This window comes from Alosa sapidissima, chromosome 7, assembly GCF_018492685.1.
Source record: "Alosa sapidissima isolate fAloSap1 chromosome 7, fAloSap1.pri, whole genome shotgun sequence".
NCBI lineage: Eukaryota > Metazoa > Chordata > Actinopteri > Clupeiformes > Clupeidae > Alosa > Alosa sapidissima.
This window is the reverse complement of record NC_055963.1, coordinates 34,861,576-34,888,735: the sequence shown is the minus strand read 5'-3', so window position 1 is coordinate 34,888,735 and position 27,160 is coordinate 34,861,576. Positions and strand designations below refer to the sequence as shown.

The following is a 27,160-nucleotide window of genomic DNA, read 5'->3' as shown; positions in this document are numbered from 1 at the left end:
AAAGCAGGAACTAACAACTCCTAGTTACATATTTGTCCATAAGTCTTTGTCACTCTTCACACACTCGTAAACAAAGGATGTTTTAAATACACTTTTTGTCAGAGGCACTCTAAAGCGCCTCCAAGACTTCAAGAGCTCAAACTGGCTGGAAAAAGGGTGTGTACTGACTGCAGTGATTTTTCATAGCTTTCTTCCTCATACTGCCAGTGTATATTTAGGTTAGGGGTTTTTGTTTCCCTACTATTTTGCTAGCCATTGACACAATCATGTTTAACTTGTTCTTGTATTTGCAGCCTAAATGGCCAAACCAAGCAGAGATGTGAAAGGTTAAAACACTTTGAATGTGTGTAGTGTAGTAGACCAGACAGATGTCAAGACAGCTCAGTCTTCTGAGGAGACTGAGTCATTGTGAGCATTTCTTATAAATATAGTCTGTGTTATCAAAAACTCAGATGGTTGTCAAGAACTGTACCTAATAAAAATTTAGAATAAACAATAGATTTCTAGGCAATAGGCTCTAGGCAGGGGCCAAGTCCCCCCAAGCATTGTCTTTTTTTTTTGTTGTACATCTGCCCAGTGTGCAGCCTCAAACCCAGCTTGGATGTAGCCATTTTTCACAAAGATCACTGTTTTTCAAACTCACTGAGTAGCCTACTGTTGGTTCGAGAAAAAACAATCAGTGCTACCTAGCTCAAGTTGCTGCAGCCAACAGTTAGAGCAGCCAGGCAGCTACAGTGCTACATTCTGGGCAGCATGATTTTAAAGATGCCCCCAGAGTGAAGCACTGTAGCTGCCTGGCCTCTAGCTGTTGGTGTATTTTAAAATAAAATATCAAATACCCTAATTTTTAGTGTATCAAAATAAACAACAAAATACATTAGCCACATAAAAAATACTGTATTAGATATATATATATATATATATATATATATATATATATATATATATATATATATATATATATATATGTATATATATATATATATATATGTATATATATATATATATGTATATGTATTATATATTCTTTAAAGTGAGCTGATATCACTTTGCAAACCTTCCACATCTGTCTATTTAATCTATTCCTTCATCAATACAATGACTCTGTTGATTAAGTGGACAGTATTTGAGAGCAACGGCTTTTCTCTGCCTGCGCGACATGCCATAATCTGCAAACAGTCAACAGATCAACTATGCTGACCTGCCTGTTGCATCTCATAGCCTATAATTACTGTATCAGAGATGCACTGAAAAAGTCACAGCTGAACTTGTCAAGCAGTTTTGATACAAAATACGAAGCCACTTTCTTCAATAAAATAAAATACAAATGACAAAATCCAATTTTGGGAAATGTTGGGAAATGTCGGGAAATGTTTGTCCGTTATGTGTAGGGACAACGTCGGGAGCATTTGGGGAAAAGTTTAACTGGAGGGCAACTTTTCCACATTTCACCCCTCCTCTGGAGACTCGACACAGGGGTGGCGAGACAGGTAGTCGGCAACCAGGTTGTGCTTTCCTGGCCTGTAAACAACCTCAAACTTAAAGGGCTGCAGAGCTAAAAACCACCTTGTTACCCTTGTATTAGTGTCCTTCATCTGGCCTAACCATTTCAGTGCTTGATGGTCTGTTTCAAGCCAAAAGTCTCTACCTAGAAGGTAGTAACGGAATGTGTCCAAGGCCCACTTCACCGCGAGACACTCGAGCTCTCGTGGGAACAGTTTGCGGCTAATGTAGGCGACTGGCCGCTGTTGGTCGCCTTCCCCCTGGAGTAGGACCACCCCCAGCCCAACCCCAGAGGCGTCAGTTTGGACTGTCCATGGCTTGTCAAAGTCAGGGCTCTTCAAAACTGCATCGCTGCACAGAGCCTCCTTCAACTCTGTGAAGGCTCTCTCGTGCGGCTCCTCCCACCTGACCCTTGCTGACCCAGACTTCCTGGTCAGGTCAGTGAGCGGCGCCGCCGCCATGGTGGCAAAGTTAGGCACAAAGCGCCTGTACCACCCTGCAAGACCCTAAAAGGACCTCACATCCTTCTTGGTTTTTAGGCCGCGGGCAGTTGCGGATGGCCTCGAGCTTGTCAGTTTGTGGGTGGATCACACCATGGCCCACAATGTGACCCAGGTAACGCACCTCGCGCTGAGCAATGGTGCATTTCTTGGGCTGGATCGTCAACCCAGCCTCGTGGACGCGTTTGAAGATCTCGGCTAGATGTTCCACGTGCTCCCACCAGGTGGCGCTGTGGACCACGATATCATCCAGGTAAGCACCAGCAAAGGCCCCAGTCCCTTCCAGCACGCGGTCCATGAGCCGCTGGAAGGTGGCTGGCGCTCCCTGGAGACCGAGGGCATCTTTGTGAACTGGAACAGCCCACGGGGTGATCGGAAGGCAGTGTAGGGTCTGGCCTCCTTGGCCAGCTGGACCTGCCAGTAACCTTTGCTCAAGTCCAGCGTCGTGATGAACCGGGCCCCACCCACCCGTTCGACCAGCTCCTCGAGCCGTGGCATGGGGTAGGCGTCGAAGTGGGTCTGGGCATTGACTTGGCGGAAGTCCACACAGAACCTCATAGTGCCGTCCTTCTTCACCACCAGGACAATGGGGCTACTCCAGGCACTGTCCGAGCGCTCAATGACGCCCAGTCGCTCCATCACCTGCAGCTCCTCCTGGAGAGCAGGCAGTAACCGCTCCGGAACCCGGTACATTCGCTGCCGTTTCGGGGTGGTCTCTTTCAGGTGGATCGGGTGCTCAGCCAGTGAAGTGGTCCCAGGCTGCCCGGTGAACAGGCCTTCAGGAATGACAGCCCGCAGCTCTTCCTGTTGCTCTGCGGTGAGATGGGAGAAGTCTGGTTCCCCTGCTGTGCAGTCAGTGGGGAAAAACTGCTCAGGGGTGTCATACTCTTCTCTCACAGCTTGCACCATGAGCTGGTCACTCACCGGCTGCTCTCTGTCATGGTACTCTTTGAGCAGGTTTATATGGAACACCTGCTGTGGCTTCCTCCTCCCAGGCATGTCCACCTCGTAGGTGGCTGGCCCCATCTTCCGGCTGATGCTGAAGGGCCCCTGCCACTTGGCCAGCAGCTTGTTCTCCTCTGTTGGCAGGAGCAGGAGAACCTTCTGGCCGGGCTGGAACGTGCGCTGTCGGGCTGACTTGTCATACCAGCTGGATTGGGTCTGTTGAGCGTTCTCCATGTTCTTCCTCACCAGGGTCGCCATCTCCTCCATCTTCTCCCTCATGGCGATCACGTACAGTGGGCATCGCTTTCAAATGGCCACTTCAGTCGCGCATTACGAGGCGTGAAGCTGCGTGAAGCTTTAGTACCACTTTCAGCCACTGTGCGTCGCTCTGCCACTGTACATCGCTCTGTCAGTAGCCTGACTGCAATGTAGTCAATTGAATGCTTGACATGTCATTTTTATTTTTCTGTACAATAAACAAATACATCTGCTTTATGCCGCAGAATTACATTCATATTTGGCTGACTGCAGACGCGCCACTTCCCTCCCCATATTCCAAGATTAAGATAGTAGCATATACAAAAAGCACTTCATTTTATCATAAAAAAATCGTTAAAACGAATAGCTATATGCAATTTGACAAAACACTGGTCCTCATTTTGCGAATGTGAGGACTGCTGCGATATGAGCCTGTTGCATTTAGTCCGAGTCACGCATTTGAAAACCACTGGCTCGTAATCACAATAATTTAACACACGACAGTTGGATAGCCTACTTCATTATGTCCCCATGCCTACATTTTTGTGAGTAGCATAGAGATCTTTAAAAACAACAAAGTAGCCTATGGCTCTCCGTTTGGGACATCGAAAACTTATATTTTTAATAGACTACCGTCGAAGATGCTGACTTGCAAAAGCCTCGGGATAACACGTTATCTCCACTATCATCAGTCATGCCCCTTGATCAAAGTGGGGAATGAAATAAAAGTTTTTTTTTTTTTTTAATAAAACCACTGGCTTAACAAGTTACCTGCAGTCCAGAACACCAAATCTGTTGCAATATTCTGATGATCGGCGATGATATCGGCAAATGTTTGTTTTTCCAAAGTAAGAATTTCACTTCACCATGCACCTTCGACAATGAATAGCTCATTACACTTGTTACTGTTAAACGTAGGCCTACCTGGTATCATTACAAACATTATTCTGTGTCCTAAAACTGGCATATTTTATGGCATTGTGTCATGTAAGTTCGTTGCAAAATCTAGAGAAATGTGTGAGGTGGTCAGCGGGGGACAATTGAGACACATTGGATTGTGTTATTACTTGAACATTCCACACTATCCACAGCTGTGGTAGGCCTATCAGGAGCAGGAGGATTACTGTTAGCGCAGGCTTTATACAAAATTCTTCAACAGAAGGCCTCGAATGTTGTCTTGTTTGTGGAGCGCTTTGCTTCGCTTCTGTAATCTCGGCTTCATTGAAAATGAGGGCTTCCCTCAATGACCCTCCGAGAATAAATAAAGGTTGAATGAATGAATGAATGCAGGCTTGCCCAAAATATGGCATGTGGTTTGCGCAGCCTACAGTAAATAACAGACCCGCCAGAATGTGCGTTATGATGCTTTTTTACGAGCAAGATGTTTTTGGTACCCTACGCAGACTGCATGTTCTTAAATAACAATGATCATCAGTAATATTCGACCATTAATTTGGGTAAATGGGCAAGCTGATGATTGTAACGCAGGCATGATTCCAAACACCTCCCTTACGATGATGAGTGACAGGTGACAGGTCTCAGAATGCGATCGCGACACAAGGACGGAAGATGATGAATAACTGGGGCCGTAGGCTATTCACAAAGGCTTTTATCTTACTACTAGGAGTAGGCTACTCCTAAATCGCACTTAAAGATTTTAGCTTGGAGTTTTCTCTTAAAAGTTATTCACAAAGCCTTTCAGACAACTCCTAAACTAGGAGTGAGTCTTCGTGGCTATGGATGACGTCATTACTCATGCACGAGCTTGACTGAAGTGACCACCTTGATTGGCTGACAATTGTAACGCGGGAATTCCAAACACCTCTCTTCCGATGATGAGTGATAGGTCGGAGAATGCGTGCGCTACACAAGTAGTGCGAAGGATGGAAGATGATTCATAACTGAATAAAAAGGCCTAGCCTAAATGAATAGTCAAAGTAAAGAAGGCAAAACAAATAGCCTAGTAGTCTAATGAAACATAGGCCTATGGATTGATGCAGTAGCCTACCTTTGCAACATTATTAAATTAATCTGTCACCATATGCCTAGGCTACGTTTGCAAAGAGGAGAACATTTTAATTTGATTCACAATGAAACGTTACATTTCATTTACATGTTAACAATGAGTAGTTTTGGTTGTTGTTGGTGGCGTTATTGCATCCCTTTTATGAATGCAAAATTGTTCCCTCGCGATTGGAAGCTCCTGTTGCACATAGGCTACGCATTTCAAAACATCGCAACGTAAAATGCCACAAAAAGCTGTTTATGAATAGGTCTTAGTGAGTTAGGAGTCCTCTCGACTTAAGCTGTCCCAGATTTAGGTGCTACTTTTAGGTCTAAAATGCTTCGTGAATTACTTTTTGTGAAAAAATTAGGAGTCCTAAAGTTAGGAGTGAAACGCCCATTAGTTTTAGGAGTTGCTCCTAAATTCGCCAGTTAGGAGCTACTTTTAGCCTTAAAGTTCTTTGTGAATAGGCCCTGAATAAAAAGGCCTAGCCAAAATTGCTTCCTCACGATTGGAGTAGCATAGGATTTCAAAACACAGCAAAATGCCGCAGGTTTGTGAATAGGTCTGTGAGTAAGGAGTCCTCTTGACTTCTTTTAAGGCTGTCAGAGGTGGGAAGGTGTGATTTGTTGGGGGCAGGGCCGGATAAACTGGGCACAATTGTCTGATGGCCCCCCTTCCCCCCAGCCAACGTGAATCGGGTGGTTAGTTAATAGGCCTATCGTGAAGATTTTTCCTGCCATCTAAAGCACGAGCACATCTGTGAGGCCAAGCCTCACCAAGTAGCTCGTTTGTTTACAACTAACATTCCATTTAATTAAACTGCTTTATAGGCTATGCCGAATTAGTTTTCAACATTTTGAATATTAGTGTCGGGTGAATTGAAATGTTCTCAAAGTAGCCTTATGGCTGAAAGCTGCTTGGGATCCCCCCCGTCAATTACATTACATTACATTACATTTGGCTGACGCTTTTTAACCAAAGCGGCTAACAACATGGTAAACAGTAAGTTTTGGAACAATTCTCACAATTTTAGGACAGTTTAAAAAACATTAGAGTACAGTAAGAATAAGTGCGTCGGTGAGTGCTGTTTTTAACAGTTACTTGTCAGTTTAAAACGGCTGGTGAGTGCTAGGATCAGTAAGACTTGTTGTAAGTGTTGCTATGAGAGTAGATGTTCTCTAAAGAGCTGGGTCTTCAGGAGTTTTTTGAAAGTGGAAAAGGATGTCCCTGCCCTTGTAGGAACTGGCAGTGTGTTCCACCAACGAGGAACAACAGATGAGAAAAGTTTGGATTGGCTTGAGCATACCGGTGGTAGAGCTAGACGTCGTTCGTCAGAGGAGCGCAGCGGTCTGGAGGTAGTGTAAGTCTGTATGAGGGCATTCAAGTAGGTGGGAGCAGAACCGGAGACTACTTTGTAGGCAAGCGTTAGAGACTTGAATTTGATGCGGGCCGCCATAGGTAGCCAGTGTAGCTGGATGAGCAGCGGGGTAACATGTGCCCTTTTGGGTTGGTTGTAGACCAGGCGCGCCGCCGCGTTCTGGATCATCTGAAGTGGTTTCACTGCGCAGGCTGGGAGACCTGTCAGGAGGGCATTGCAGTAGTCGAGTCGTGAGATGACTATTGCCTGAACCAGAAGTTGGGTAGCATCTTGAGTCAAGTAAGTCCTGATTTTCCGTATGTTGTAGAGTGCAAAACGGCATGACCGGGCGACTGAGGCAACATGATCTGAGAAGTTTAGTTGGTTGTCAAGAACAACTCCTAGATTTCTTGCAGTCCTGGTCGGTGAAACAGACAGGGAGTCAAATTTGATGTTGATGTCGTGGTGTATGGTAGGTTTAGCTGGGATGACCAGCAGTTCAGTCTTTGAGAGGTTCAGCTGGAGGTGGTGTGCCTTCATCCATGTAGCTATGTCTGAAAGGCAATCCGAGATCCGTGCTGAAACCAGGGGGTCGTCAGGTGGAAAGGACAGATAGAGCTGTGTGTCGTCTGCATAGCAGTGGTATGAGAAGCTGTGCGAACGGATAATCTGTCCCAAGGAGGTGGTGTAGATAGCAAAGAGGAGGGGGCCCAGCACTGAGCCCTGGGGGACCCCTGTGGTGAGATGGTGAGGTGCAGATAGCTGACCAAGCCATGATACGTTAAACGAGCGTCCTGTGAGGTAGGATTCAAACCAGGAGAGAGCAGAACCGGAGATTCCCATGTCAGCGAGTATAGAGAGAAGGATACGGTGATTAACCGTGTCAAAGGCAGCCGATAAGTCAAGCAGAATGAGTACTGATGACCGAGCAGTCGCCCTGGCTTCTTTTAAGGCTTCTGTTACAGACAGCAGAGCCGTTTCGGTAGAGTGGCCGCTTTTGAACCCAGACTGATGTTCTGTGAAAGGAAGTCAGAGACCTGTTTGGAGACTGCTCGTTCAATGCCTTTGGATAGGAAAGGCAGTAGTGAGACAGGGCGGTAGTTCTCGACTTGAGCAGGGTTGAGAGAAGCTTTCTTAAGTAACGGTGTTACCCGGGCCATTTTGAACGCTGTTGGAAATGTGCCGGAGGTTAGCGAGGCATTGATCACGTGTGATAGCTGGAGCGATGGTCGGGCTGATGGACTGAAGTAGGCTCGTAGGTATAGGGTCCAGCGAGCATGTGGTAGGACGGCTGCATGTCAGGAGTCTGGACACTTCACTCTCGGAGAGAGGCGTGAATGCTGAAAAAGATGTTCCAGCAGTCCCTAGAGGTTGTAGGAGTCCGTCAAGCAATATAACCATACAAACGCGCTTCCTGCACTCATTGTATCAAAAGGAGTAATTTTGGCTTTGTCAGAACTGAAGAGCTGTGGACGGCACGGCACGGTATGCCCAATGAAAATAAATTAACGCAACGCAACACAACACAGACCCCGCTTCTCTCGCGTCAATCACTGACAGTAACCTAGAATAAATGCATGGGGAAAAACACTTCCCCATGACAAAGACATCGTAAAACACTGAAAGTTAATATTTTGTCACTAGCAACATACATCTGTCTTTGTTAAATGTATTATGTTCCAAGTAGCCTATGCGTAATTCTGCTTCATAAAGTTGAACAAATACATTTGCTTATTTCACAGAAAAATATAAATAGCCAGTTAGGGTCTACAGTGCAGAGTTGGTAAGTTATGGTAGGCCAACTTGCAGTGAACATACAGGGGAAATTCTTTCTCTTGTAGCTGAGTAGTCTCAGGTGCACACGTAGACATAAGGCCGAACATGCAAGCGCCAATGAATCGTGCTCTCACGACAATCACGCCGTTAAACTTAAATAGGTTAACATCACTCTAAGTTCGCCTTCAAGCAAGGAAAACGATGATTTGAAGACATCTGTTTCGTTGGAAGGGCAAGGGGTAGCAACAGGCCAACACAGAGACAGGCCCGATGGCAGGGCTGTTATGAGAGTATTAAAATATGGGATATTCTACGGGAAAACATTAAAACGGCAAGACAGCGGGGGAAAGTTAAAATACGTGATAAACACGGAAAAAAATGCATTGTTTCGGTCCCCGTGCACTGGGATTATTTGTCATATTATTAATCACATATGATTATTTGTGAAATTGTGCAAACAGGCGCAACACATTTGAAAAGGAAGGACTGGTAGCATGCAAGCTCACGGGAAAGATTGATTTAAGAACGTTATCACAGTGTGTGGCTGTAGCGCGGGCGGAAGACGGCGACAATTGGCAGGGGAGGGTCATGTCTTTTTTAACAATTCTGTCGGAGGGTCATTGAACAATTTCTAGCAGGCAAGAGAGGGTCATGCAACTTGCAACTGAAGCACTCAAAATTCCTCCGGTGGCCCCTTCAATAAATAACGAACAGATTGCTGCTGGGCTATATGTCTTGGTTCATGTCTGTTAACAACTCATTGCCGTCAAACGCATAGCCATATCTCGCGGTTGCATCCATTACAAACAAACATGCAATGTGAACGTCTGGGATTGGGGAGAGAACTAAATGCTCTACTGAATAAGCACGAAGTCAAACCTTTAAATGAAAAACACTCTTTAATAATAATAAAAAAAAATAAACCGCTAATGAAGTAAACTTGTGACCATCAAAAATCGTTTATCGCCTGTAACTCCGTGATAACAGGACGTAACAGGAAGGCATTTGGCTGAGCAACGGGGGTTAATATGCTCTATATTTTGTCCAAATGATGTCTGTCTAACATCGTTGCACTCGGAGAAAACCAGAATGTTTAATTTGTCCTGCGTTTTAATTTGTCCTGCGTTTTTTCTACGGCTGCAAACGGGATCCACTCGCAGTTAACCAAATATTTCTTTATTAGGGCAGGGCAGGCATATTTCTGGCTATTAAATTATTTCTAAACCAGTCTGCTAAAGTCTGTAGTGAAGTCTGTGTAGGGTTTTCCAGGCTCCATTTCTTTTTACGAAACACCCTGCTCACTCAAGCCATCTACCGGTTGTTTGGGTTGTTGCTGCGGCTCACTGGAAAAATACAAATTAAAGTCGCGTGATACCGCGTGATCCCACGCGCGGACCGCGAGTGAAGCTGGCCAAGTCGAAGCACTGCCCACTGTAGGTGAGGACGTTGGTGGTAGTGGCGCTCGGTGACTCCCAGGCATCCCTCAGCAAATCCAGAGGCCCCCACACTTGCCTCCCATACAAAAGTTCAAATGGCGAGAACCCGGTTGAGGCTTGGGGTACCTCACGGTATGCAAACATGAGGTAAGGGAGCCAGCGATCCCAGTCCTTGGCATTAGCACCCACGAACTTTCGCAGCATGCTTTTGAGGGTCTGGTTGCCCCTCTCCACCAGCCCGTCTGTCTGCGGGTGGTAGGGAGTGGTCCTAATACCCCGTATCCCTAACAACCTGTAGACCTGCTTAAGTGTGTTCGACAAGAATGCTGTGCCTTGGTCAGTTAAAATCTCCTGTGAGATCCCTAACTTGGAGAATAACTGTAGGAGTGCAGGGGCAATGGTTCTGGCGGTGACTTTGCGGAGGGGAAAAGCTTCGGGATAGCGTGTAGCGTAATCACAGACTACAAGGATGTATGTGTGTGACCTGTCTGTGTGTGCTCAAGGGGACCAACAATATCCATTGCTATCCTGGTGAAGGGGAGCTTGAGAATATTAGGTCTCAGGCTAGTGGGGATAACCAGCTGCTCAGTGCTGCCACCCTCTGGCTGGTGGTAAAGCAACCCATCTTTAACAAAATAGCCCTCCCCAGAGAGGGATTTAGCCTGGCCTGTGGTCACACCATCAATTTCAGTGGCCTTACTGAAAAGATCTTTGAGTGTCTCGTCTTGCTCTTGTAGCAATTTCAAATCATGGGGCACATCCCAAACATCTGGAGCTGCAGTGGGGGGTACATTCTGCTCTGCACTCGTCATGGACTCAACTCTGTGAATCAGCTTTTCACGCCGGCGCTGATGCCGGCCCTTGCGTGGCCTGTTTGTGTCGGGGGGCGCAATCTCTTAATCACAGTAGGGGAACAATTCACAGACCTTCTGCTTCTCTGTCTCGTCATCTGCCACTCTTTTAGCCTGAGATCTGGTCACAACCATATTTATGGGTGAAGTAGATTGCACCAGCTCTGGCAAAATTGCAACATCTTGGCCCAACACTACGGGATGATGGAGGCCCTTCGCTACTCCGGCTTTGAGAGTGTATGTGTGGTCGTGTACACGCAGGCATATTTCAGCTAGAGGGTATCGGTGCTCGTCGCCATTTACACACCGCACCCGTAGGCATCCTCCTGTCAGCATTCCTGGCTGATCAACCAGGTGGGGTTGCACAAGCGTCTGGGTGCTACCGGTATCTAAAAGGGCTCTAGCTGCTCTACCATTAACAGTAACATCAACAGTCTGCACTCTGTTCTGGCAGACTAGTAGTGGTGACCTGAGCACTGGGGCCAAAACTTCTTCGCTTGTCAGGGCAGTTACGTATGAAATGTCCGGGCCTGCTACAATGGTGACATAACGGCTCAGTACTTGTGGGTGCGGACTGGGTGGATGCAGGGTGTCTATGTGGAGATGCTCTGGGTGTGTGTGGAGGTGTGCGACTACTTTGACCCCTACGCTGATCCCCTCTCCTAGGACCAACTCCCGCACCATAGCCCGCAGACTTACCCCTCTCCGCAGGTTGGCTGAAGCCCTGGTAGCGGAAGTCCTTCGGTCCACGACGGGTGGCGAGGAAGGAGTCCACCAGTTCAGCTGCTTGTTGTCCGGTCTGTGGATCATGCTCCTTGACCCACACGCGCACATCAGGAGCCAGCGAACGCAGGAACTGCTCCAGAATCAGAGTCTCTCCGATCTCCACAGTCTTCTCTGTGGGCTTCATCCATTTGGTGTAGAGGTCTTTGATCCGATTGTAGAACTCTCGTGGCGTCTCGCCAGGCTGGATGCGAGGGTCCCGGAACCTCTGGCGGTAGACCTCGCAGTTTATCTCGAACTTGGCAAGGATGGCGTCCTTCACATCCATAGCCACGTATGCGGCTCTCGCCTTGCCCGTCCAGGGCTGTATGTTAACTTTTTTTGCAAGTAGCACTGGTGCTACAGGGGTTAAAAGTTTTGTAGCACCAGCCACAAATTCAGTTCCATGCAGTTAGACTTTTCAATGGGTATCAGGAAGACGGGTCATGCCATTGATTTTTTTGTTATTTTTTCTTATTCCTGCATTGGAAGTCAGTTCATTTATTTTTGAATAAGTAGAAGATATGCTGAAGATTTTATTCCACTAAGATTTAATTCATGTTTAGTTCATATTTCTAAGATTTTAGATTAGAGTAACCCTACATTCAACCTTATCGTCATTGTACGAGTGAAATACCGTAATTACATCTAACCAGTGGTGCAAATGAGTAGGCTAACTGACATGTCAAACAGTGCACCCATGAAATGCATCCCTATACTGTTCCATACACATAGGCTACAGTATGTAGCTTACTAAAGATAGCTGAAGGTCTGTGGCTAACGCAGTTGTGATTAAAGCGTCGTGAAGGTTTTTTCGGAACCGATCTTGTATAGGTTATTAAGCACTACTAAGCGAGACTGTTGCGCATGAAGTGGGCTCATATTTGACAGATAGAAGCGAACGTCCCGGTGGACTTTTTTCTTCTAAGTTTTAGATCTGAATGGTGTTGTTTGGATACTAAGTTGTTCGTTTAAAACTGAACTAAAAATGCAAAGGTGATTGCCACAAACTTCTACCTCTGCTTGCCTAATCTAATCCCCTCAGCCCGGCCCGGTCGGAAGATACTTTCGCTTTAGGCTAAACATAGCTATCACTTGTTCGATTCGCGAGGATAATTTGCAAGGTGTTGTTTGATTTGGAGTTGGATTGTTTGGATACTAGGCCTACAAACAAGTAGACATACTTTTTAATCGCGTACACTGCAACTAAGTTGAAATCAAAGTAGCCTACATCAATTCCCTGCTCACAGAAGTAGTCTATACACACTTCAAACAAACAAACAAGCGTTTCACCGGGAGCCTACACCGGGCACGTAGCGAAGAGCTCCGTTTGCAAAGTGCAAAAACTATTTTTTTTTTTACGTAGCCTACGCGCCTCTATCACATCTGGTGTAGCCAGTTCAGATTACAGTAGAAGGTAATTGATGTAGCCTCCCTGTCAGTCTCACACGCATGCATTGTATTGCCATAAGCAAAACTGTATACTGTAGCACCAGTGCTACATTGGTAAATCATCCATCGCACAAACTATTTTTTTTGTAGCATGTGCGACATATATGTCGCACTGTACAGCCCTGCCGTCAGGTAGGGCACCAGGAACGTGGCCCAGTCAGCAGGGGGCCACCGGTATGCAGCAGCGAGCCTCTCGAACGTGGTCATGTACTGCTCGACATCATCTCCCTCCTCCATCTTTGGCACCGACGCTTGGGTCCAGGTTGCTGGGGCTGGTCCTCCTTGGTTCATCACTGGGTGCTGGGGGGCTGCAGGCATCAACAGGGAGGCTGGTAGCGTAGCAGGCTGGCTACTCGGGCCAGCAGGGACCGTCGCTGGATGTGCAGCAAGAGGCACCACAGGAACCGCAGCAGGAGGCGCCGTGGCGACGACAGCAGGGGGCGCCGTAGAGGCGACGACAGCAGGGGGCGCCGTGGCGGCGACGACCGCATCAGCAGGCGTTGCAGAGGCGACCCCAGGAACGGCCACCGGAGCTGCAGGGGGAACTCTTGCCCTCATTTCTTCCAGTTCGCCGTGGACAGTGTTGAGTTGGACCTGGACGTTCCTCCATCTCTGCTCCTGTTTGATGACCTCCTTCTCCTGGTTGCTCACGGCCCTCTGGAGCATCTTGAACATGGAGGCGAGGTCGGGTGCATCACTCACTTTTGTCCCCGTCTGTTTCAGGCACCAGGTCTTCGACCCCCTCCCCGCCATCTTCTTGGTGGGTCGACATCAACCTGCCAGTGTCTTTCAACCGTCGGTACGCGACCTTACTACGCACTTGGGCTCGTCTAGTCAACCTTTCTCTCAGTGCCCTAGGGGGCGCCACAATCCCACCGCTGCCACCACGTGTGAAGAATGAGACCTCACAGTCCAAACTCACAAAGGGGATGCGCGCTCTTTCAGGCAACCAAGGTAAAAGGAGACATTGACGAACCACAGACAAGTGCAAATGTTGTACTAAGAGTGCTGGTTTATTTACAGTGCTCAAAAGTGCTAAACAAAAAAACTTTGAAAAAGGCTACAAACAAAAATCAACACGAGGGTTGTTCACACTTAAAGACTTAACTAAACAGAATAATCAATACAAAACTAATAGGGATTCAAAGAGTTAAATGTTCACAAACCAGACTCACAGCAAGCTGCTCTCCCTGCGCCACTCTAACCTGAATGACAGAAGCTCAGCCTTTTTATGGGACTACCCATTAGAAACGTCACTCAGAAATGGCAGGAGAGTAGTGCACAAAACAATTAACAAAATAAAGACATAAACATGTCATGATCCTAATAATATTACCATTATTTTACGCTATCAAAAATATATTTTCTCTTTCCCTAAAACCAGTTCAGAACCCTAACCACAATTACAGACAAAAACAAAACAAAAAATACAAAAAGATTGCAACTCTGAGAGTTCGGGTTTCTTGGGGGACCATTGATGGCGGGACACACAACAGGGAAGTGAATGCAGTCAGTGTAGGTGCTATGGCGTGGGAATACTGGTGCGTGTGGTGGAAATGTTTGGTGGAGCAAAGCCAGCGCAGGGCTCGAATTACGTGGGAGCCAGAGGGAGCCGAGCTCCCATAGAGTGAGGACTGGCTCCCACGAAACCAACAAACTCAAAAACCTGAGGGGGTCTCTCATATCTAAAGGTGTCTGGCATTGTAATTTAATATTAAACAACCGCTCATTATCCATCCCTGTGCAATCTCTTACCATTAAAGACGTTAAATTAAAATATAGGCTACTACGGGACGTAGACCTACACTACGCTCTTGAACGCAGCATGACACTTCACCACCACACCACTAGACTATATGAGCAAACCGTATCGATTTGACAGCACTCGCAAATCTGAAGAAGTCACCCTGCTTTGAGTGTTTTGTCTATTTGCATAGGCGTTCATTGGGCTAGCCTACGTGGTTTGATACGTGCTGAAAAGTCCTGTTTGCTGTTGAACTTGCGCTTCACCTATTCTATGTTGATTGACAAAGCCATAAATTATGGCTCATAATGCAGCCTACAATGATTGTGTTGTCTGATGATCTAGCTATCCTCTGCCATTCAGAGCTCCGGAAAGTTCCCAGCTATTTTGAAACACCTGTTCAACACATTAGCCAACTAGAACATAGTTTGGCTGGCTTTATTCATTTCTGCCAGTTAGTGCTTTTTCCCCTGTGTATAAGTTACACTACATGTATTATTGTGTTTGACACTAGGATAGCCTATCTGAGACGGTGGTCTGGTTTAAATGAGTTATGTTGTGAAATTGAGAATGGCACAGACTAAATCGTTTAGTCTATTTCTTTGTATTGTGAAATTGAAATGACATATGGACTATTATAATCAATAATATGTTGAAATTAATTAAAAGTAATCAATTTCTATGAAAAATCTATGTCTGTTGTGTGCGTGTGTCAAGGTAAAGCCTAGGCCTACCGTGCGCATATACTGTACTGCGCAAAAGCGCCATTTGCGCCTAGGCTATTTCATTGTATCGCCTTGTTAGGCTATGCGCGGGGTGTGCCAACTTTTTATGAGCTAGAGAGACCCCCTTAAAGACAAAAAGATAATTCGAGCCCTGAACCAGCGGGTACCTCGCGGCTTGCGGAGATGTTGTGGATGAAAACTGGTGAGTACAGAAATATGTGCGACACTATGTGACGGTGAAATATGAATGTGTTCAGAACGCGCTAAACCGGTATCGCGTGTAATGAATTTGCCGAGGTGTGTGCGTGTGTGTCGGGAAATGTTTGTCCGTTATGTGTAGGGACAACGTCGGGAGCATTTGGGGAAAAGTTTAACTTTTCCACAATGCGGTTATGCGCTTCTAACATTGTGTTTGTGTGTGCTTGCGCCTCTAACGACTGATACCTTGAGTTGAGTCCTCAGCTGTCCCATTGGCCACTCTGCTCCTTCCCCAGCACCAGTGTTCCTTCCTCAGCACCAGTGTTCCTTCCCCAGCACCAGTGTTCCTTCCCCAGCACCAGTGTTCCTTCCCCAGCAACAGTGTTCTTTCCCCAGCAACAGTGTTCCGTCCCCAGCAACAGTGTTCCGTCCCCAGCAACAGTGTTCCCTGCTTTAGCATAGTTTTCTAGTATTCCAGCTTCATTTGTGTTGTTTTCCACACATTATCTCTGGCTACCGCCAGCCCCTACTACACAGACAAGTTCTGTCTCTGTCTGTCTGTCTGTCTGTCTGTGTGTGTGTGTGTGTGTGTGTGTGTGTGTGTGTGTGTGTGCGCGTGTGTGTGGGAGGGGGGGTGTATTCTGCTGATAATTCTGAGGAACAAATGACTCTTTTCAGGCACACTGACCCCCTCCCTCATGCCCCCTTGTCCCACACACACCAGTGACAGTAACCACTACACACACACACACACAAACACACAAAGGCTAGGCCTACACTCTTATGTATGCAGAAACATTGCATACAAACACACACACACACATGTCCATATACTTATACATGCAGACACACACACACACACACACACACACACATCCACACTGGGCTAAGATGGCTGAGCAGATGGGTGTGATTGGCAGTCATGGAATGGGAACAAACGCAGTTGTGGTGAAAAGTGAGACTCAATAATAGTGAAGTCTCTGAAACTTGTCAAAGCGTCAATCTGAGCTGAATTGATTTGGCATAAACTTCCTTTGTATGAGTGCGGCCAGCACTCAAGGTCAGCCTCTCACCAGCGTTCCTAACCCAAGGTCACGTGGTTTCACGCAGGGCAGCTCAGCAAAGATAGGAAGAAAGCAACATGAACAGAAATATTCATGTGTGTGCAGAGGCCAAATGGATTTGTATGACTGACGCATACACACACACACACACACACACACAGATGCTGAATTGACACATACAAACTAGGGGTCGACCAATTATCTGCCTATGCCAGTTTAAATCATATGAATCCTCTGACACCATAAGCAAGGTAAAGTAATTTTTTGCTTAAATTATTATTGTTTAAGTGTAGGGATCGACCAATTACCGGCCTGGCCGATTATTAGGGCCGATATTTAGCATTTTTATAATAATCTGTATCGGTCATTTTTTCCACCGATAAGCCGATATTGAAATGGATAAATAATGAAACGTGCTACTTTCTCTGTAAAGCGTCTCTCACTCCCTGCATTTGCTACTCTGTGGTCAAGAGAATTGTCCCGCCCACTACACCGTCTGATTTGTTAGTTAGCACGAATGCAGCCAATCAGGATCGAAGACTGAACACAGAGAAAGTTTAGGATTCTCACTGAGGCAGATATAGGATTCTCACTGAGGCAGACTGTAGACTGGGCTTCAGCTGTACGTACTAGAGATGCACCGATATGGAATTTTAGGGCCGATAACCGATATTTATTGGTTTGTTGTGGCCGATACCGATACGATAACCGATAATATTACTCTTGAAAAAAATTGTGAAAAGTGATTTGGGGAAAGCATTTAATAAGCATAATTTTATTGCAGTAATTTTACCTACCACCAAATGATGGACAGAACTCATAATAGTCCTCAATAGTACGGCAGTCAACAACATAACAGTAGCCTAGCCCTACAGTATGTGTGGCTCCTTTAAGTGAACCTGAAGTCAGTGAATTGCGAGTGAGTGGCTAGAGAGTTTGAATCGTTTTCATTTAGGACTAAACGCTCATAAACGCTCAGCTTGGAATAAGCTAGAGTATAGCGACCAAATCAGTGTTTGTGAGGGAAACTTTACAACTGCGGGTAACTGAATAAAGCTGCAACTCCTCAGACTGTATCTTATGTCCGTCTACTCTGTTGCGCACAACCTGCTGCAGCAGAAATGAAAGGAGTTAGCCCTGAAGGTTTAAATAACTTATTATGATGACCTGTCTGGAACTGAAGCACGAATGGTTAGCATATTTCTAGGTAATAATACAAAATCCAAGCTAAAGTAATGCAAATATAACACTAAAACACAACTTAGAACTAGGTCTACTTATGTAGGCTACTCGTCCCACTAACGAGTTTGTTTATTTGTTTCCCCGACCAGCGCGGTAAAGTGCAAACACACCAGCACAAGACGGCTCTAGATAGGGCTGAGCTCCGCTCTAGGTTAAATGGCGGATCATTCACGAGAGGATTTTGAGATGCACATATTCCCAAATGAACGCATATACAGATTTTGTTAGAGTGGTGAAATACATTCACACCGCTGACATTATATTGAGGAAAAAGTATAGCCAACCAAGCTCAAGTGTAGCCAGACGGACCTTACGTAGGCCTAAATTAGGACTTTAAAAAAAAAAAAGGCGCAAATTATCGGCCAGAATTCTGTTATCGGACCGATAATAATATTTTAATTTTTTCACTTATCGGCTAATAATATATCGGCCGCCGATATATCGTGCATCCCTAGTACGTACGGAGCTATTTTTCGAAGGTAAGGAAGGTAGCCTACATTGCTGAAGTTGCAATGAATCACAATCATCTACACTTAAGTTACAAAAACATCACTTTGTAAGCTATTGTCTCTTTGATCCGGATCAATAAGTAAAGCACCCACTTCCTTCATTTAGCGAATTCCCGATTGATGCACGTTAGTGATGTTTAGGCTACTAGTTAGCCTACAAACCCTGGTGCTGCGCGTCGGGAGTTCTCTGCCTCAGCCTCGTTCGTTAATTGTGAATAACGGGACACCACGGCAGACATAGTACAGACAAGTCCTAAATTATGCGATAGCGAACGTCAAAAAGTCTAATTGCTCCTTTTTGAAACGGACTGTCAGAAAAGACAACATGCACCCAGGGCCAGCCATAATTTAATCCGACCTGAACTAAATCGCGTCCTGAGCTTTAGGCTCTCAAAAGTGTAGCTTGTAGTCTACACATGGACACAAATTGCATACTTAAATAGCCTAAGAACTATTTTAAAACTGTTTTGTTAAACTATTCAACCGTAACACTTGCCATCACGCATGCACCTCTTCCTCTCCCTCTCTCGTGCACTCACACACACGATGGCAAAGCATCCTCTTTGTGACAGGTCCCTTAACAAGCACATAGCCCATTGTGTAGGCCTAGTCTATGAAAATTTTTGCTATCACTTAGCTCTTGGATTAACATGATACACAGGATTTACACTTGCAAGTGATGCAAGTTGATAGACAATTGTGTATCAAAAGAAGAAAGAAAAGTTTGCATAATTAAATGCTTTTAAATTAATTTTTTGCAGCATATCGCCTTTACTACCTACCCCCCTTTTTGACAACTGACATATCGGTTTTACATATCGGTTATCGGCCTCCTGTTTTGGTAATAATTGATACCTGTATCGGCCCTGAAAAAATCCCTATTTAAGTGGTCCTTGGTCTGAAACACTGACAAACAGTAATATTGAAGTCTATTAAAATAATGCAAACACAAAACATCCAAACTATGTACAGAATTAACAATGTCCTCTTTTTGCCAGACGATGCAGACATCTGGCCTACAGATCCTTTGTAAGATGGTGCTGGGATTAATTAGGGAAAAAGGTCTGAGTTGTTGTTTCGGCTTGTGTTGTCCTGGGGATCCGAAGGGACAACACACAAAACACATTCGTTGGCTGTGATGATTCTATTACATTGCTCATTGATTGCGCTGGGTCATAGGTAGAGCCATCAGGTGTTATTGTGGAGATGCCACTTTCATCCTCCTCCTCCTCTTGATCAACCCGAGGTCTTCTAGCTGGCCTTGGATGAACAGGCTTGATGGGAGTAGAGGTAGCAGGCTCCCATGCCCATGGTGTATCCGAAGTGCTTGTATCAATACTCATACTTTTCATGAAGTATTCTGCTTGGGTACCTAAAGTAAATAAATGTGTATTACTGTCAAGATACAAGATACTTACAAGATCGGTTTTACATATCGGTTATCAGCCTCCTGTTTTGGTAATAATTGATATCGGTATTGGCCCTGAAAAAAAACATATTGGTCGATCCCTAATACAAACACACACACGCAGATGCTGAACTGACAGCACACACACACACACAGATGCTGAACTGACACAAACACGCACACACACAGATGCTGAACTTTGAACTTGGATGTTTTTCAGGATGTGGGAAGGTTGAAAATTGAGTTGTTCGCCGACGTGGTACCAAAAACGGCAGAGAACTTTCGGTATGTGGGTCGTACACACACACACACACACACATACGTATACACACACGCACACACAGGTTCTTGAGTGAACTTGTCATTACTCATGTATTTGATACCTGTTTTTTTGTCTTGTAGGCAGTTTTGCACAGGGGAGTTCAGGTAAGGAACGACTGAGATCAGCTCCGTCCCTGGTGGAGTGTATCACCTGTAGCACCTGGTGGAGAATAGCACCTGTAACTCCTGGTGAATTGTAGCACCTGTATCAGCATTGCATTAGTGTGTGCAGAGGTTGCGTTAACTGAATATTTTCCATCATTGACAGATTTTTTTTAATGACACAAAAATCAGAAGTCCATCCTTCATTTTGACAGGGGTCACAATTGACCATGACAGATTTTTTCTGTTTCTGTCAACTCTGTTCGTCATTTTGACAGACAACGAAAAAGTGTAACGCAACCTCTGCATGTGTGCAGTGTTGGGTCAGATTACTTTGAAATGTAATCAATTACTGAGTACAGACTACATGCCAATTTTTGTAATCAGTAACGTAATCCATTGGATTACAAAAACGATGTAACATAATCTGAATACCTTTGGATTACTTCAAAATAAAAAACTCAAAAATGAAATACATTGAAAAAAAAAGACACTTAATCAAGATCATTTTGATGCTACGCTGATATTTACTATGGAAGCATATGGGTAGCTTTATTCAAATGAGAATGCAATCTGCAATATGCAATTCAAAAATTATGCAATTTAATATTGCAATTTGCAATAATTTCCAACAAATTGTATTTTAATATGCAAAGTGACAATGAAATCCTAAAATCATTTCCAATAATTTTGGTTAAAAAAATAGAATAAACATGGATAGAATTGCATTCCATTTTGCCATGGTACTTCAGTCTCAATATTTAAATGGCAATTCATTTTGCTTTTCAATAGTCAGTTTCATCATTTAACTGTCAATTCGTTTTGTAAATGTAAATTTGTAAATGTAAATGTAATATTTAAAGTGCAATGTAGGATTGCATTTTAAAAACGTATTTGGCAAAACTGTCAATGCCAGCCTGAAAACATTTTGGATTATTTTGGGCAAAACGTTTTGCCATCGTTTTAAGGCATTTTATTCAAATGGAAAAGAAATAGCGCCCCCCGTGATTGCATTGCACTTTGGTCACGCTCTTTGTGATGCAAAATTCAAATGGCCATTCAATCTGCCAAATGCATTGCAATCGGTCAAGTCACTCGTCAAGGCGGGAACTAGGCTACGTCACTTCTGTGTTTACGTCTTACCCAGTTAGCGTTTGCAATGGAGGAGTTTGCAGCTGCACTAAGGTCTCTGCTATCTTGCCCTACTTGTCCGATTTGATGTCAACCTGGTCCGTTCAAAGATTTCTGAGGCCTTACAGCTAATGGGCGCTAGCCGGTGGGGAGACCTTCTGTGGATACCACTGGAGGGAATAGAGGGTTACCTCTCCTATTAGGGAGATCGCGGAGCTCTTTGGAGTTCACAGGACAAGTAGGGCTAGATCGCTCACTCTGTCGTCCATTGTCGTTAGTTAGGCTAAAACTCACACAGCCTTTCCTTGCCCTGCTCACACACACACACACACAACGGAGACTCCCCTCCGTGGTCTGGCTAGCCTCATAAGCGGACCGGGGGGTGCGGTCGCTCCGGGCCCACGGCTGCCACGACCGCAAAGGGGGCCCACGTTTGGCCAAATCTATCTCGCTGAATTGTTGTATGCTTATTTGCGATGCTTATTTGTAGGCTACTGATTGCTGGGGGGAGGGGGGTGCTACTAAAGATGCCGCTGGTTAGACAGGCAAAGTTATCAGCAGCAACATAAGAGCCTTAATAATGTAAGAACACAGCTGGGTCTCGCGGACACTAGGCCTACTCGCGGTCACGGTTAACATTATTCATCAACTGTGACATGATATGTTTGCGCCGCCAACACTCCCCCCCAATAAAAAAAAATTTGCCCCTTTGAAAATCGCAAAATTTGCCCCCTCTGTCACTGTACCCTACAGCCGGGTCTGTCGGCCAGAGACTGCAAACTCCTCCATTGCAAACGCTAACTGGGTAAGAAGACGGAAGTGACGTAGCCTAGTTCCCGCCTTGACAAGTGACTTGGCAGATTGCAATAGACCTCTCCAGAATAAGTCCCGCCTCCGTAACTTCCGTATCCATCCAACTTCCGGGCATCGAATGTCAGTGTTTCCCACAGAATTGAATTATATTTGTGGTGGTAGGTTTGCAGAATTAACTTGAATGCAACAGTTTTTAACAAATTAGTGCAGCGTGGTTATGATGTTAACCAGATTTAAGCACAATGTAGTACAACCTGGAAAATCATTGTGTGGTGGTCAAAGTTGATATTGTGGTGGGCCGCCACAAATAAGTCAATGTATGGGAAACACTGAATGTCTATGGGAAATAACATGGCGTTTCGAAATATCATACCAGTAAAACATCTGTAGGTGGCGATAAAATGGTGGGCCGATTGGCCTACACACTTCTGCCATCTAGTTTCCACTAGGTTTTTTTATTTTTACTGGGTTTTTTAACTGGGTTTTTTGAAATTACTTCAAATAGAATTACTTAGAATGACCGCCGCCCAGTTCAGCACATTTTTTCCACAAAAATAAATCACGCTGAAAGGCCTATATGATTCTAACTGTCTCACTAAATTGCATTATCCACACTCATTTCTCACTGGTATCTGCTAGACAACAAGTACCAAAACATGATTAGTTCATAGATTTCACATGTAAAATTAATTTTATACAACCCCACCTCCATCTTGCCTGTTCATAATTCTGAGAAATTCTTGAATTGTGTGCATATGTGCATGTACATGTTTATGTTATGTGTGTGTGTGTGTGTGTGTGTGTGTGCACGTGCTTGTGTGTGTGCCTGCGTATGTGCCTGTGCATGCATGCGTAAAATATGTCTACCGTGTGAGTGTGTCATACGTATGATTACTGTGAATGTATGTGTGTGCATGTGTATCTGTTTGTGCACATGTGTGCACATGAAATGGGTTAACATGACCCCTGGAGGCAAACATACGGAAAAAATTGGTCATCCTAGGCCCTACAGTTCTCAAGATATTCACAGAGAACTGTGTCTGCCCTACCCTCCGTTCGGGAGGTCCAGTCCAGCGGGGGGGACTACAGATCAAAACGAAAAACGATGGTTCCATGCTATTCATGTGGGGTTACATGCCCACCAAGTTTTGTGTACCCCGGTCTTTCAGTGTCCCGGGAATCCTTGTTGGTGTACGTCACTAAATGTACACATAAATTATTTTATTGTAAGGCCCCCCATGAACGAAAGTACACAAAACTTCGCATGCATTCGGAGGGTGTCATAATGATCCTACACCTTTAATTTCGTGCAGTTTTGACCATGTCAGCCAGAGATATTGTGATGAAAACACCTAATTTTTTGCTTTTTAATTTTTAACTAGGTGGCGCTATACATGAAATAAGTGGTAATGGGATGAGTTGACATGCCCCCTTAAAACCAACATGCATAAAAAAGGTGGACCTCCTAGGCCCTACGGTTCTCGAGATATTCACAGAAAACTGTCTCCGGCCACCTACAGGCCAGTTGGTGTATAGTAACATAAATTAATTTATTGTGTAGCCCCCCATGAACGGAATTCCACGAAACTTGGCGTGCATTCAGAGGGTGTCATAAAGATCCTACACTTCCAATTTCGTGCAGTTTTGACTATGTTAGGTCACAGATACCTGCGATTACAACACCTCATTTTTACTTATTTGTGTTTAACTAGGTGGCGCTATACATGAAATGAGTGGTTATGGAATGGGTTGACATGGCCCCTTGAGATCAACATACAAAAAAAATGGTCCTCCTAAACCCTACGGTTCTCGAGATATTCACAGAAAACTGTGTCTGCCCTACCCTCCTTTCGGGGGGTCCAGTCCAGCGGGGGGGCTACAGATCAAAACGAAAAACGATGGTTCCATGCTATCCATGTGGGGTTACATGCCCACCAAGTTTCGTGTACCCCGGTCTTTCAGTGTCCCGGGAATCCTTGACGGAAATTTGGGCATGCGAAAAAAAAAAAAGAAAATAAAAATCTGACTAAACCTATATGACCTTCGCTGCGCGGTGGTCATAAATAGCCTTCTGGGCCTCAGCGGCCATTTCTCAAGTATGAGCCTGCCCTGCAGACACATTATGTGTGTGTGTGTGTCTGTGTATATGTGCGTGCATGTATGTGTCCGACATCTGTTTTTTCCCCCTCAGGAAAGATGGTGTCCCGGTTGGCTTCAAAGGTTGCACATTCCACAGGTATGTGTGAGTGTGAGAGAGTTTCTGTGTGTATGTCTGTATACATGTGATTTGTTATATGTTATGTACATGTGAGCAGTTGACAAAACTGGTGTTTCTGTTCTGTTGTTGCCCTGACAGAGTCATAAAGGACTTCATGATCCAGGGAGGAGACTTTGTTAATGTGAGTAATGGCACCCTTACATCAGAAGACTTTTTGGGAAAGATTTTTGAAAGACTACAGTCTCATGCGTCTTACATACTCGCCACTCCCGACCCGTAGGGCAACAATGTGACGTCAAAATGACATAGATTTCTCTGGCGCGCCAGGATTTTGGCCGGGTAGCGCACCACTCTATTGACCTTATTCCGCCTGCAGTGTATAGGCCTACTTTTCCCCTTCCTGTTTGGTGCAGGAGAGAGCTCACTATTGGTTTTTATATTGTCCATGTGAGTCACGACTAAGACTTACGATAATATCAAATATGTTTCAAATATGGCACCTTATAATAAACAATCTAGTTGAAGAGAGCGTGTGTGTGTGTTGACGAGAGTGTTTGTGTATGTGATGACGAGAGTGTGTGTGTGTGTTGACAAGAGTGTGCGCGACTCCAGTAAAGAATACAAGGAAGTTTATTGTCACATGCATATAGTTACTGGAAGTAAGAAATGTAGTGACATTATGTCTGGTGTCAGCCTATTTGTACATTTATGGGGGGGGGGGGGGGTAAAAAGTGCAGTAGAAGAGGGGTTTAGTAGATTAAGTGGCAAGGGCTGCATAAGAAAGGTGGGGGAGGATTGGGATGGGGGGGGCACCAACAAGGAGCACCCAAGAGCAACAGGGGCAAGGAAAAACTCCCTTACCAAGGAAGAAACCTTGGGCAGGTCCACGGCTCAAGGGGCTAACCCAACTGCCAGGGGTCTTGGTGTGTGTGTTGGGGGGATGACAGGGGAGATGGGATAGTGTGCTGTGTATGTGGGGAGAGGGCAGTGTGCAAGATGTGTGTTGGAGAAGCTTCCTCATGAGACAATGTGCTGTATATTGGCAATTGGGGGGGGGCAGTGTGCTCTAAGTATGTAGAGGATGTGTGTTGGAGGAGATCCTGAAGACAATGTGCTGTGTATGTGGGGGGGGGGGGGGGGACAGTGTGCAGCAAGTATGTAGAGGAGGCTTACTGTAGCAAGCAGTGTGCTGTATGTATGTGAGGTGATGACGGTGATGATGTAAGTGTGTGTGTTTTGTGTGTGTGTGTGATGGGGATGGGGGGGGGGGGGGGGGGCAGAAAGGCTAGGCAATCAAGGACATGGGTAGATGGAGGAGAAATCAAAAATAATAAATAAAAAGTTCTATGGAGATGTGCAAAAGTTGGAGAAAGTCAGATATGTGTGTGTGTGTGTGTTTTGACGTGTGATGAAATAAGAAAATAAACTAGATGTACCGCAGAGCGGTACAAAATATGACCGACGCCCAGTCCAGCACATTTTTTCCACAAAAATAAATCACGCTGAAAGGCCTATATGATTCTAACTGTCTCGCTAAATTGCATTATCCACCCTCAATTCTCACTGGGATCTGCTAGACAACAAGTACCAAAACATGATTAGTTCATAGATTTCACATGTAAAATTCATTTTATACAACCCCACCCCCATCTTGCCTGTTCATAATTCTGAGAAATTCTTGAATTGTGTGCATGTGTGCGTGTACACGTTTATGTTTATGTGTGTGTGTGTGTGTGTGTGTGTGTCGTGCTTGTGTGTTTGCCTGCGTTTGTGTGTTTGTGCATGTGCATGCATGCGTACATATGTCTACTGTGTGAGTATGTGTCATACGTATGATTACTGTGAATGTATGTGTGTGCGTGTGTATCTGTTTATGCACATGTGTGCACATGGAATGGGTTAACATGAGCCCTGGAGGCAAACATACTGAAAAAGTTGGTCATCCTAGGCTCTACGGTTCTCAAGATATTCACAGAAAACTGTGTCTGCCCTACCCTCCTTTCGGGGGGTCCAGTACAGCGGGGGGGCTACAGATCAAAACGAAAAACGATGGTTCCATGCTATCCATGTGGGGTTAAATGCCCACCAAGTTTCATGTACCCCGGTCTTTCAGTGTCCCGGGAATTCTTGTTAGTGTACGGTCACTAAATGTACACATAAATTATTTTATTGTAAGGCCCCCCATGAACGAAAGTTCACAAAACTTGGCATGCATTCGGAGGGTGTCATAATGATCCTACACTTTCAATTTCGTGCAGTTTTGACCATGTCAGCCAGAGATATTGTGATGAAAACACCTAATTTTTTGCTTTTTAATTTTTAACTAGGTGGCGCTATACATGAAATAAGTGGTAATGGGATGGGTTGACATGCCCCCTTAAGACCAACATACAAAAAAAAGGTGGACCTCCTAGGCCCTACGGTTCTCGAGATATTCACAGAAAACTGTCTCCGGCCACCTACAGGCCAGTTGGTGTATAGTAACATAAATTAATTTATTGTGTGGCCCCCCATGAACGGAATTCCACGAAACTTGGCGTGCATTCAGAGGGTGTCATAATGATCCTACACTTCCAATTTCGTGCAGTTTTGACTATGTTAGGTCACAGATACCTGCGATTACTTTTTTGTGTTTAACTAGGTGGCGCTATACATGAAATGAGTGGTTATGGAATGGGTTGACATGGCCCCTTGAGATCAACATACGAAAAAAAAAAATGGTCCTCCTAAACCTTACGGTTCTCGAGTTATTCACAGAAAACTGTGTCTGCCCTACCCTCCTTTCGGGGGGTGCAGTCCAGCGGGGGGCTACAGATCAAAACGAAAAACAATGGTTC

General features: G+C 45.1%; 1 protein-coding gene across 1 annotated transcript in view; it reads left to right on the top strand.

The window, feature by feature from the left end:
- The window catches only part of ppih (peptidylprolyl isomerase H (cyclophilin H)), an 83,689-nt gene that overhangs the window by 26,587 nt on the left and 29,942 nt on the right, over positions 1-27,160 (top strand). The window contains exons 2-5 of the mRNA XM_042098012.1: positions 19,959-20,023; positions 20,141-20,164; positions 24,297-24,341; positions 24,462-24,504. Coding sequence (XP_041953946.1) covers positions 19,959-20,023; positions 20,141-20,164; positions 24,297-24,341; positions 24,462-24,504 — 177 coding nt within the window. The remainder of the gene's footprint in view (positions 1-19,958; positions 20,024-20,140; positions 20,165-24,296; positions 24,342-24,461; positions 24,505-27,160) is intronic.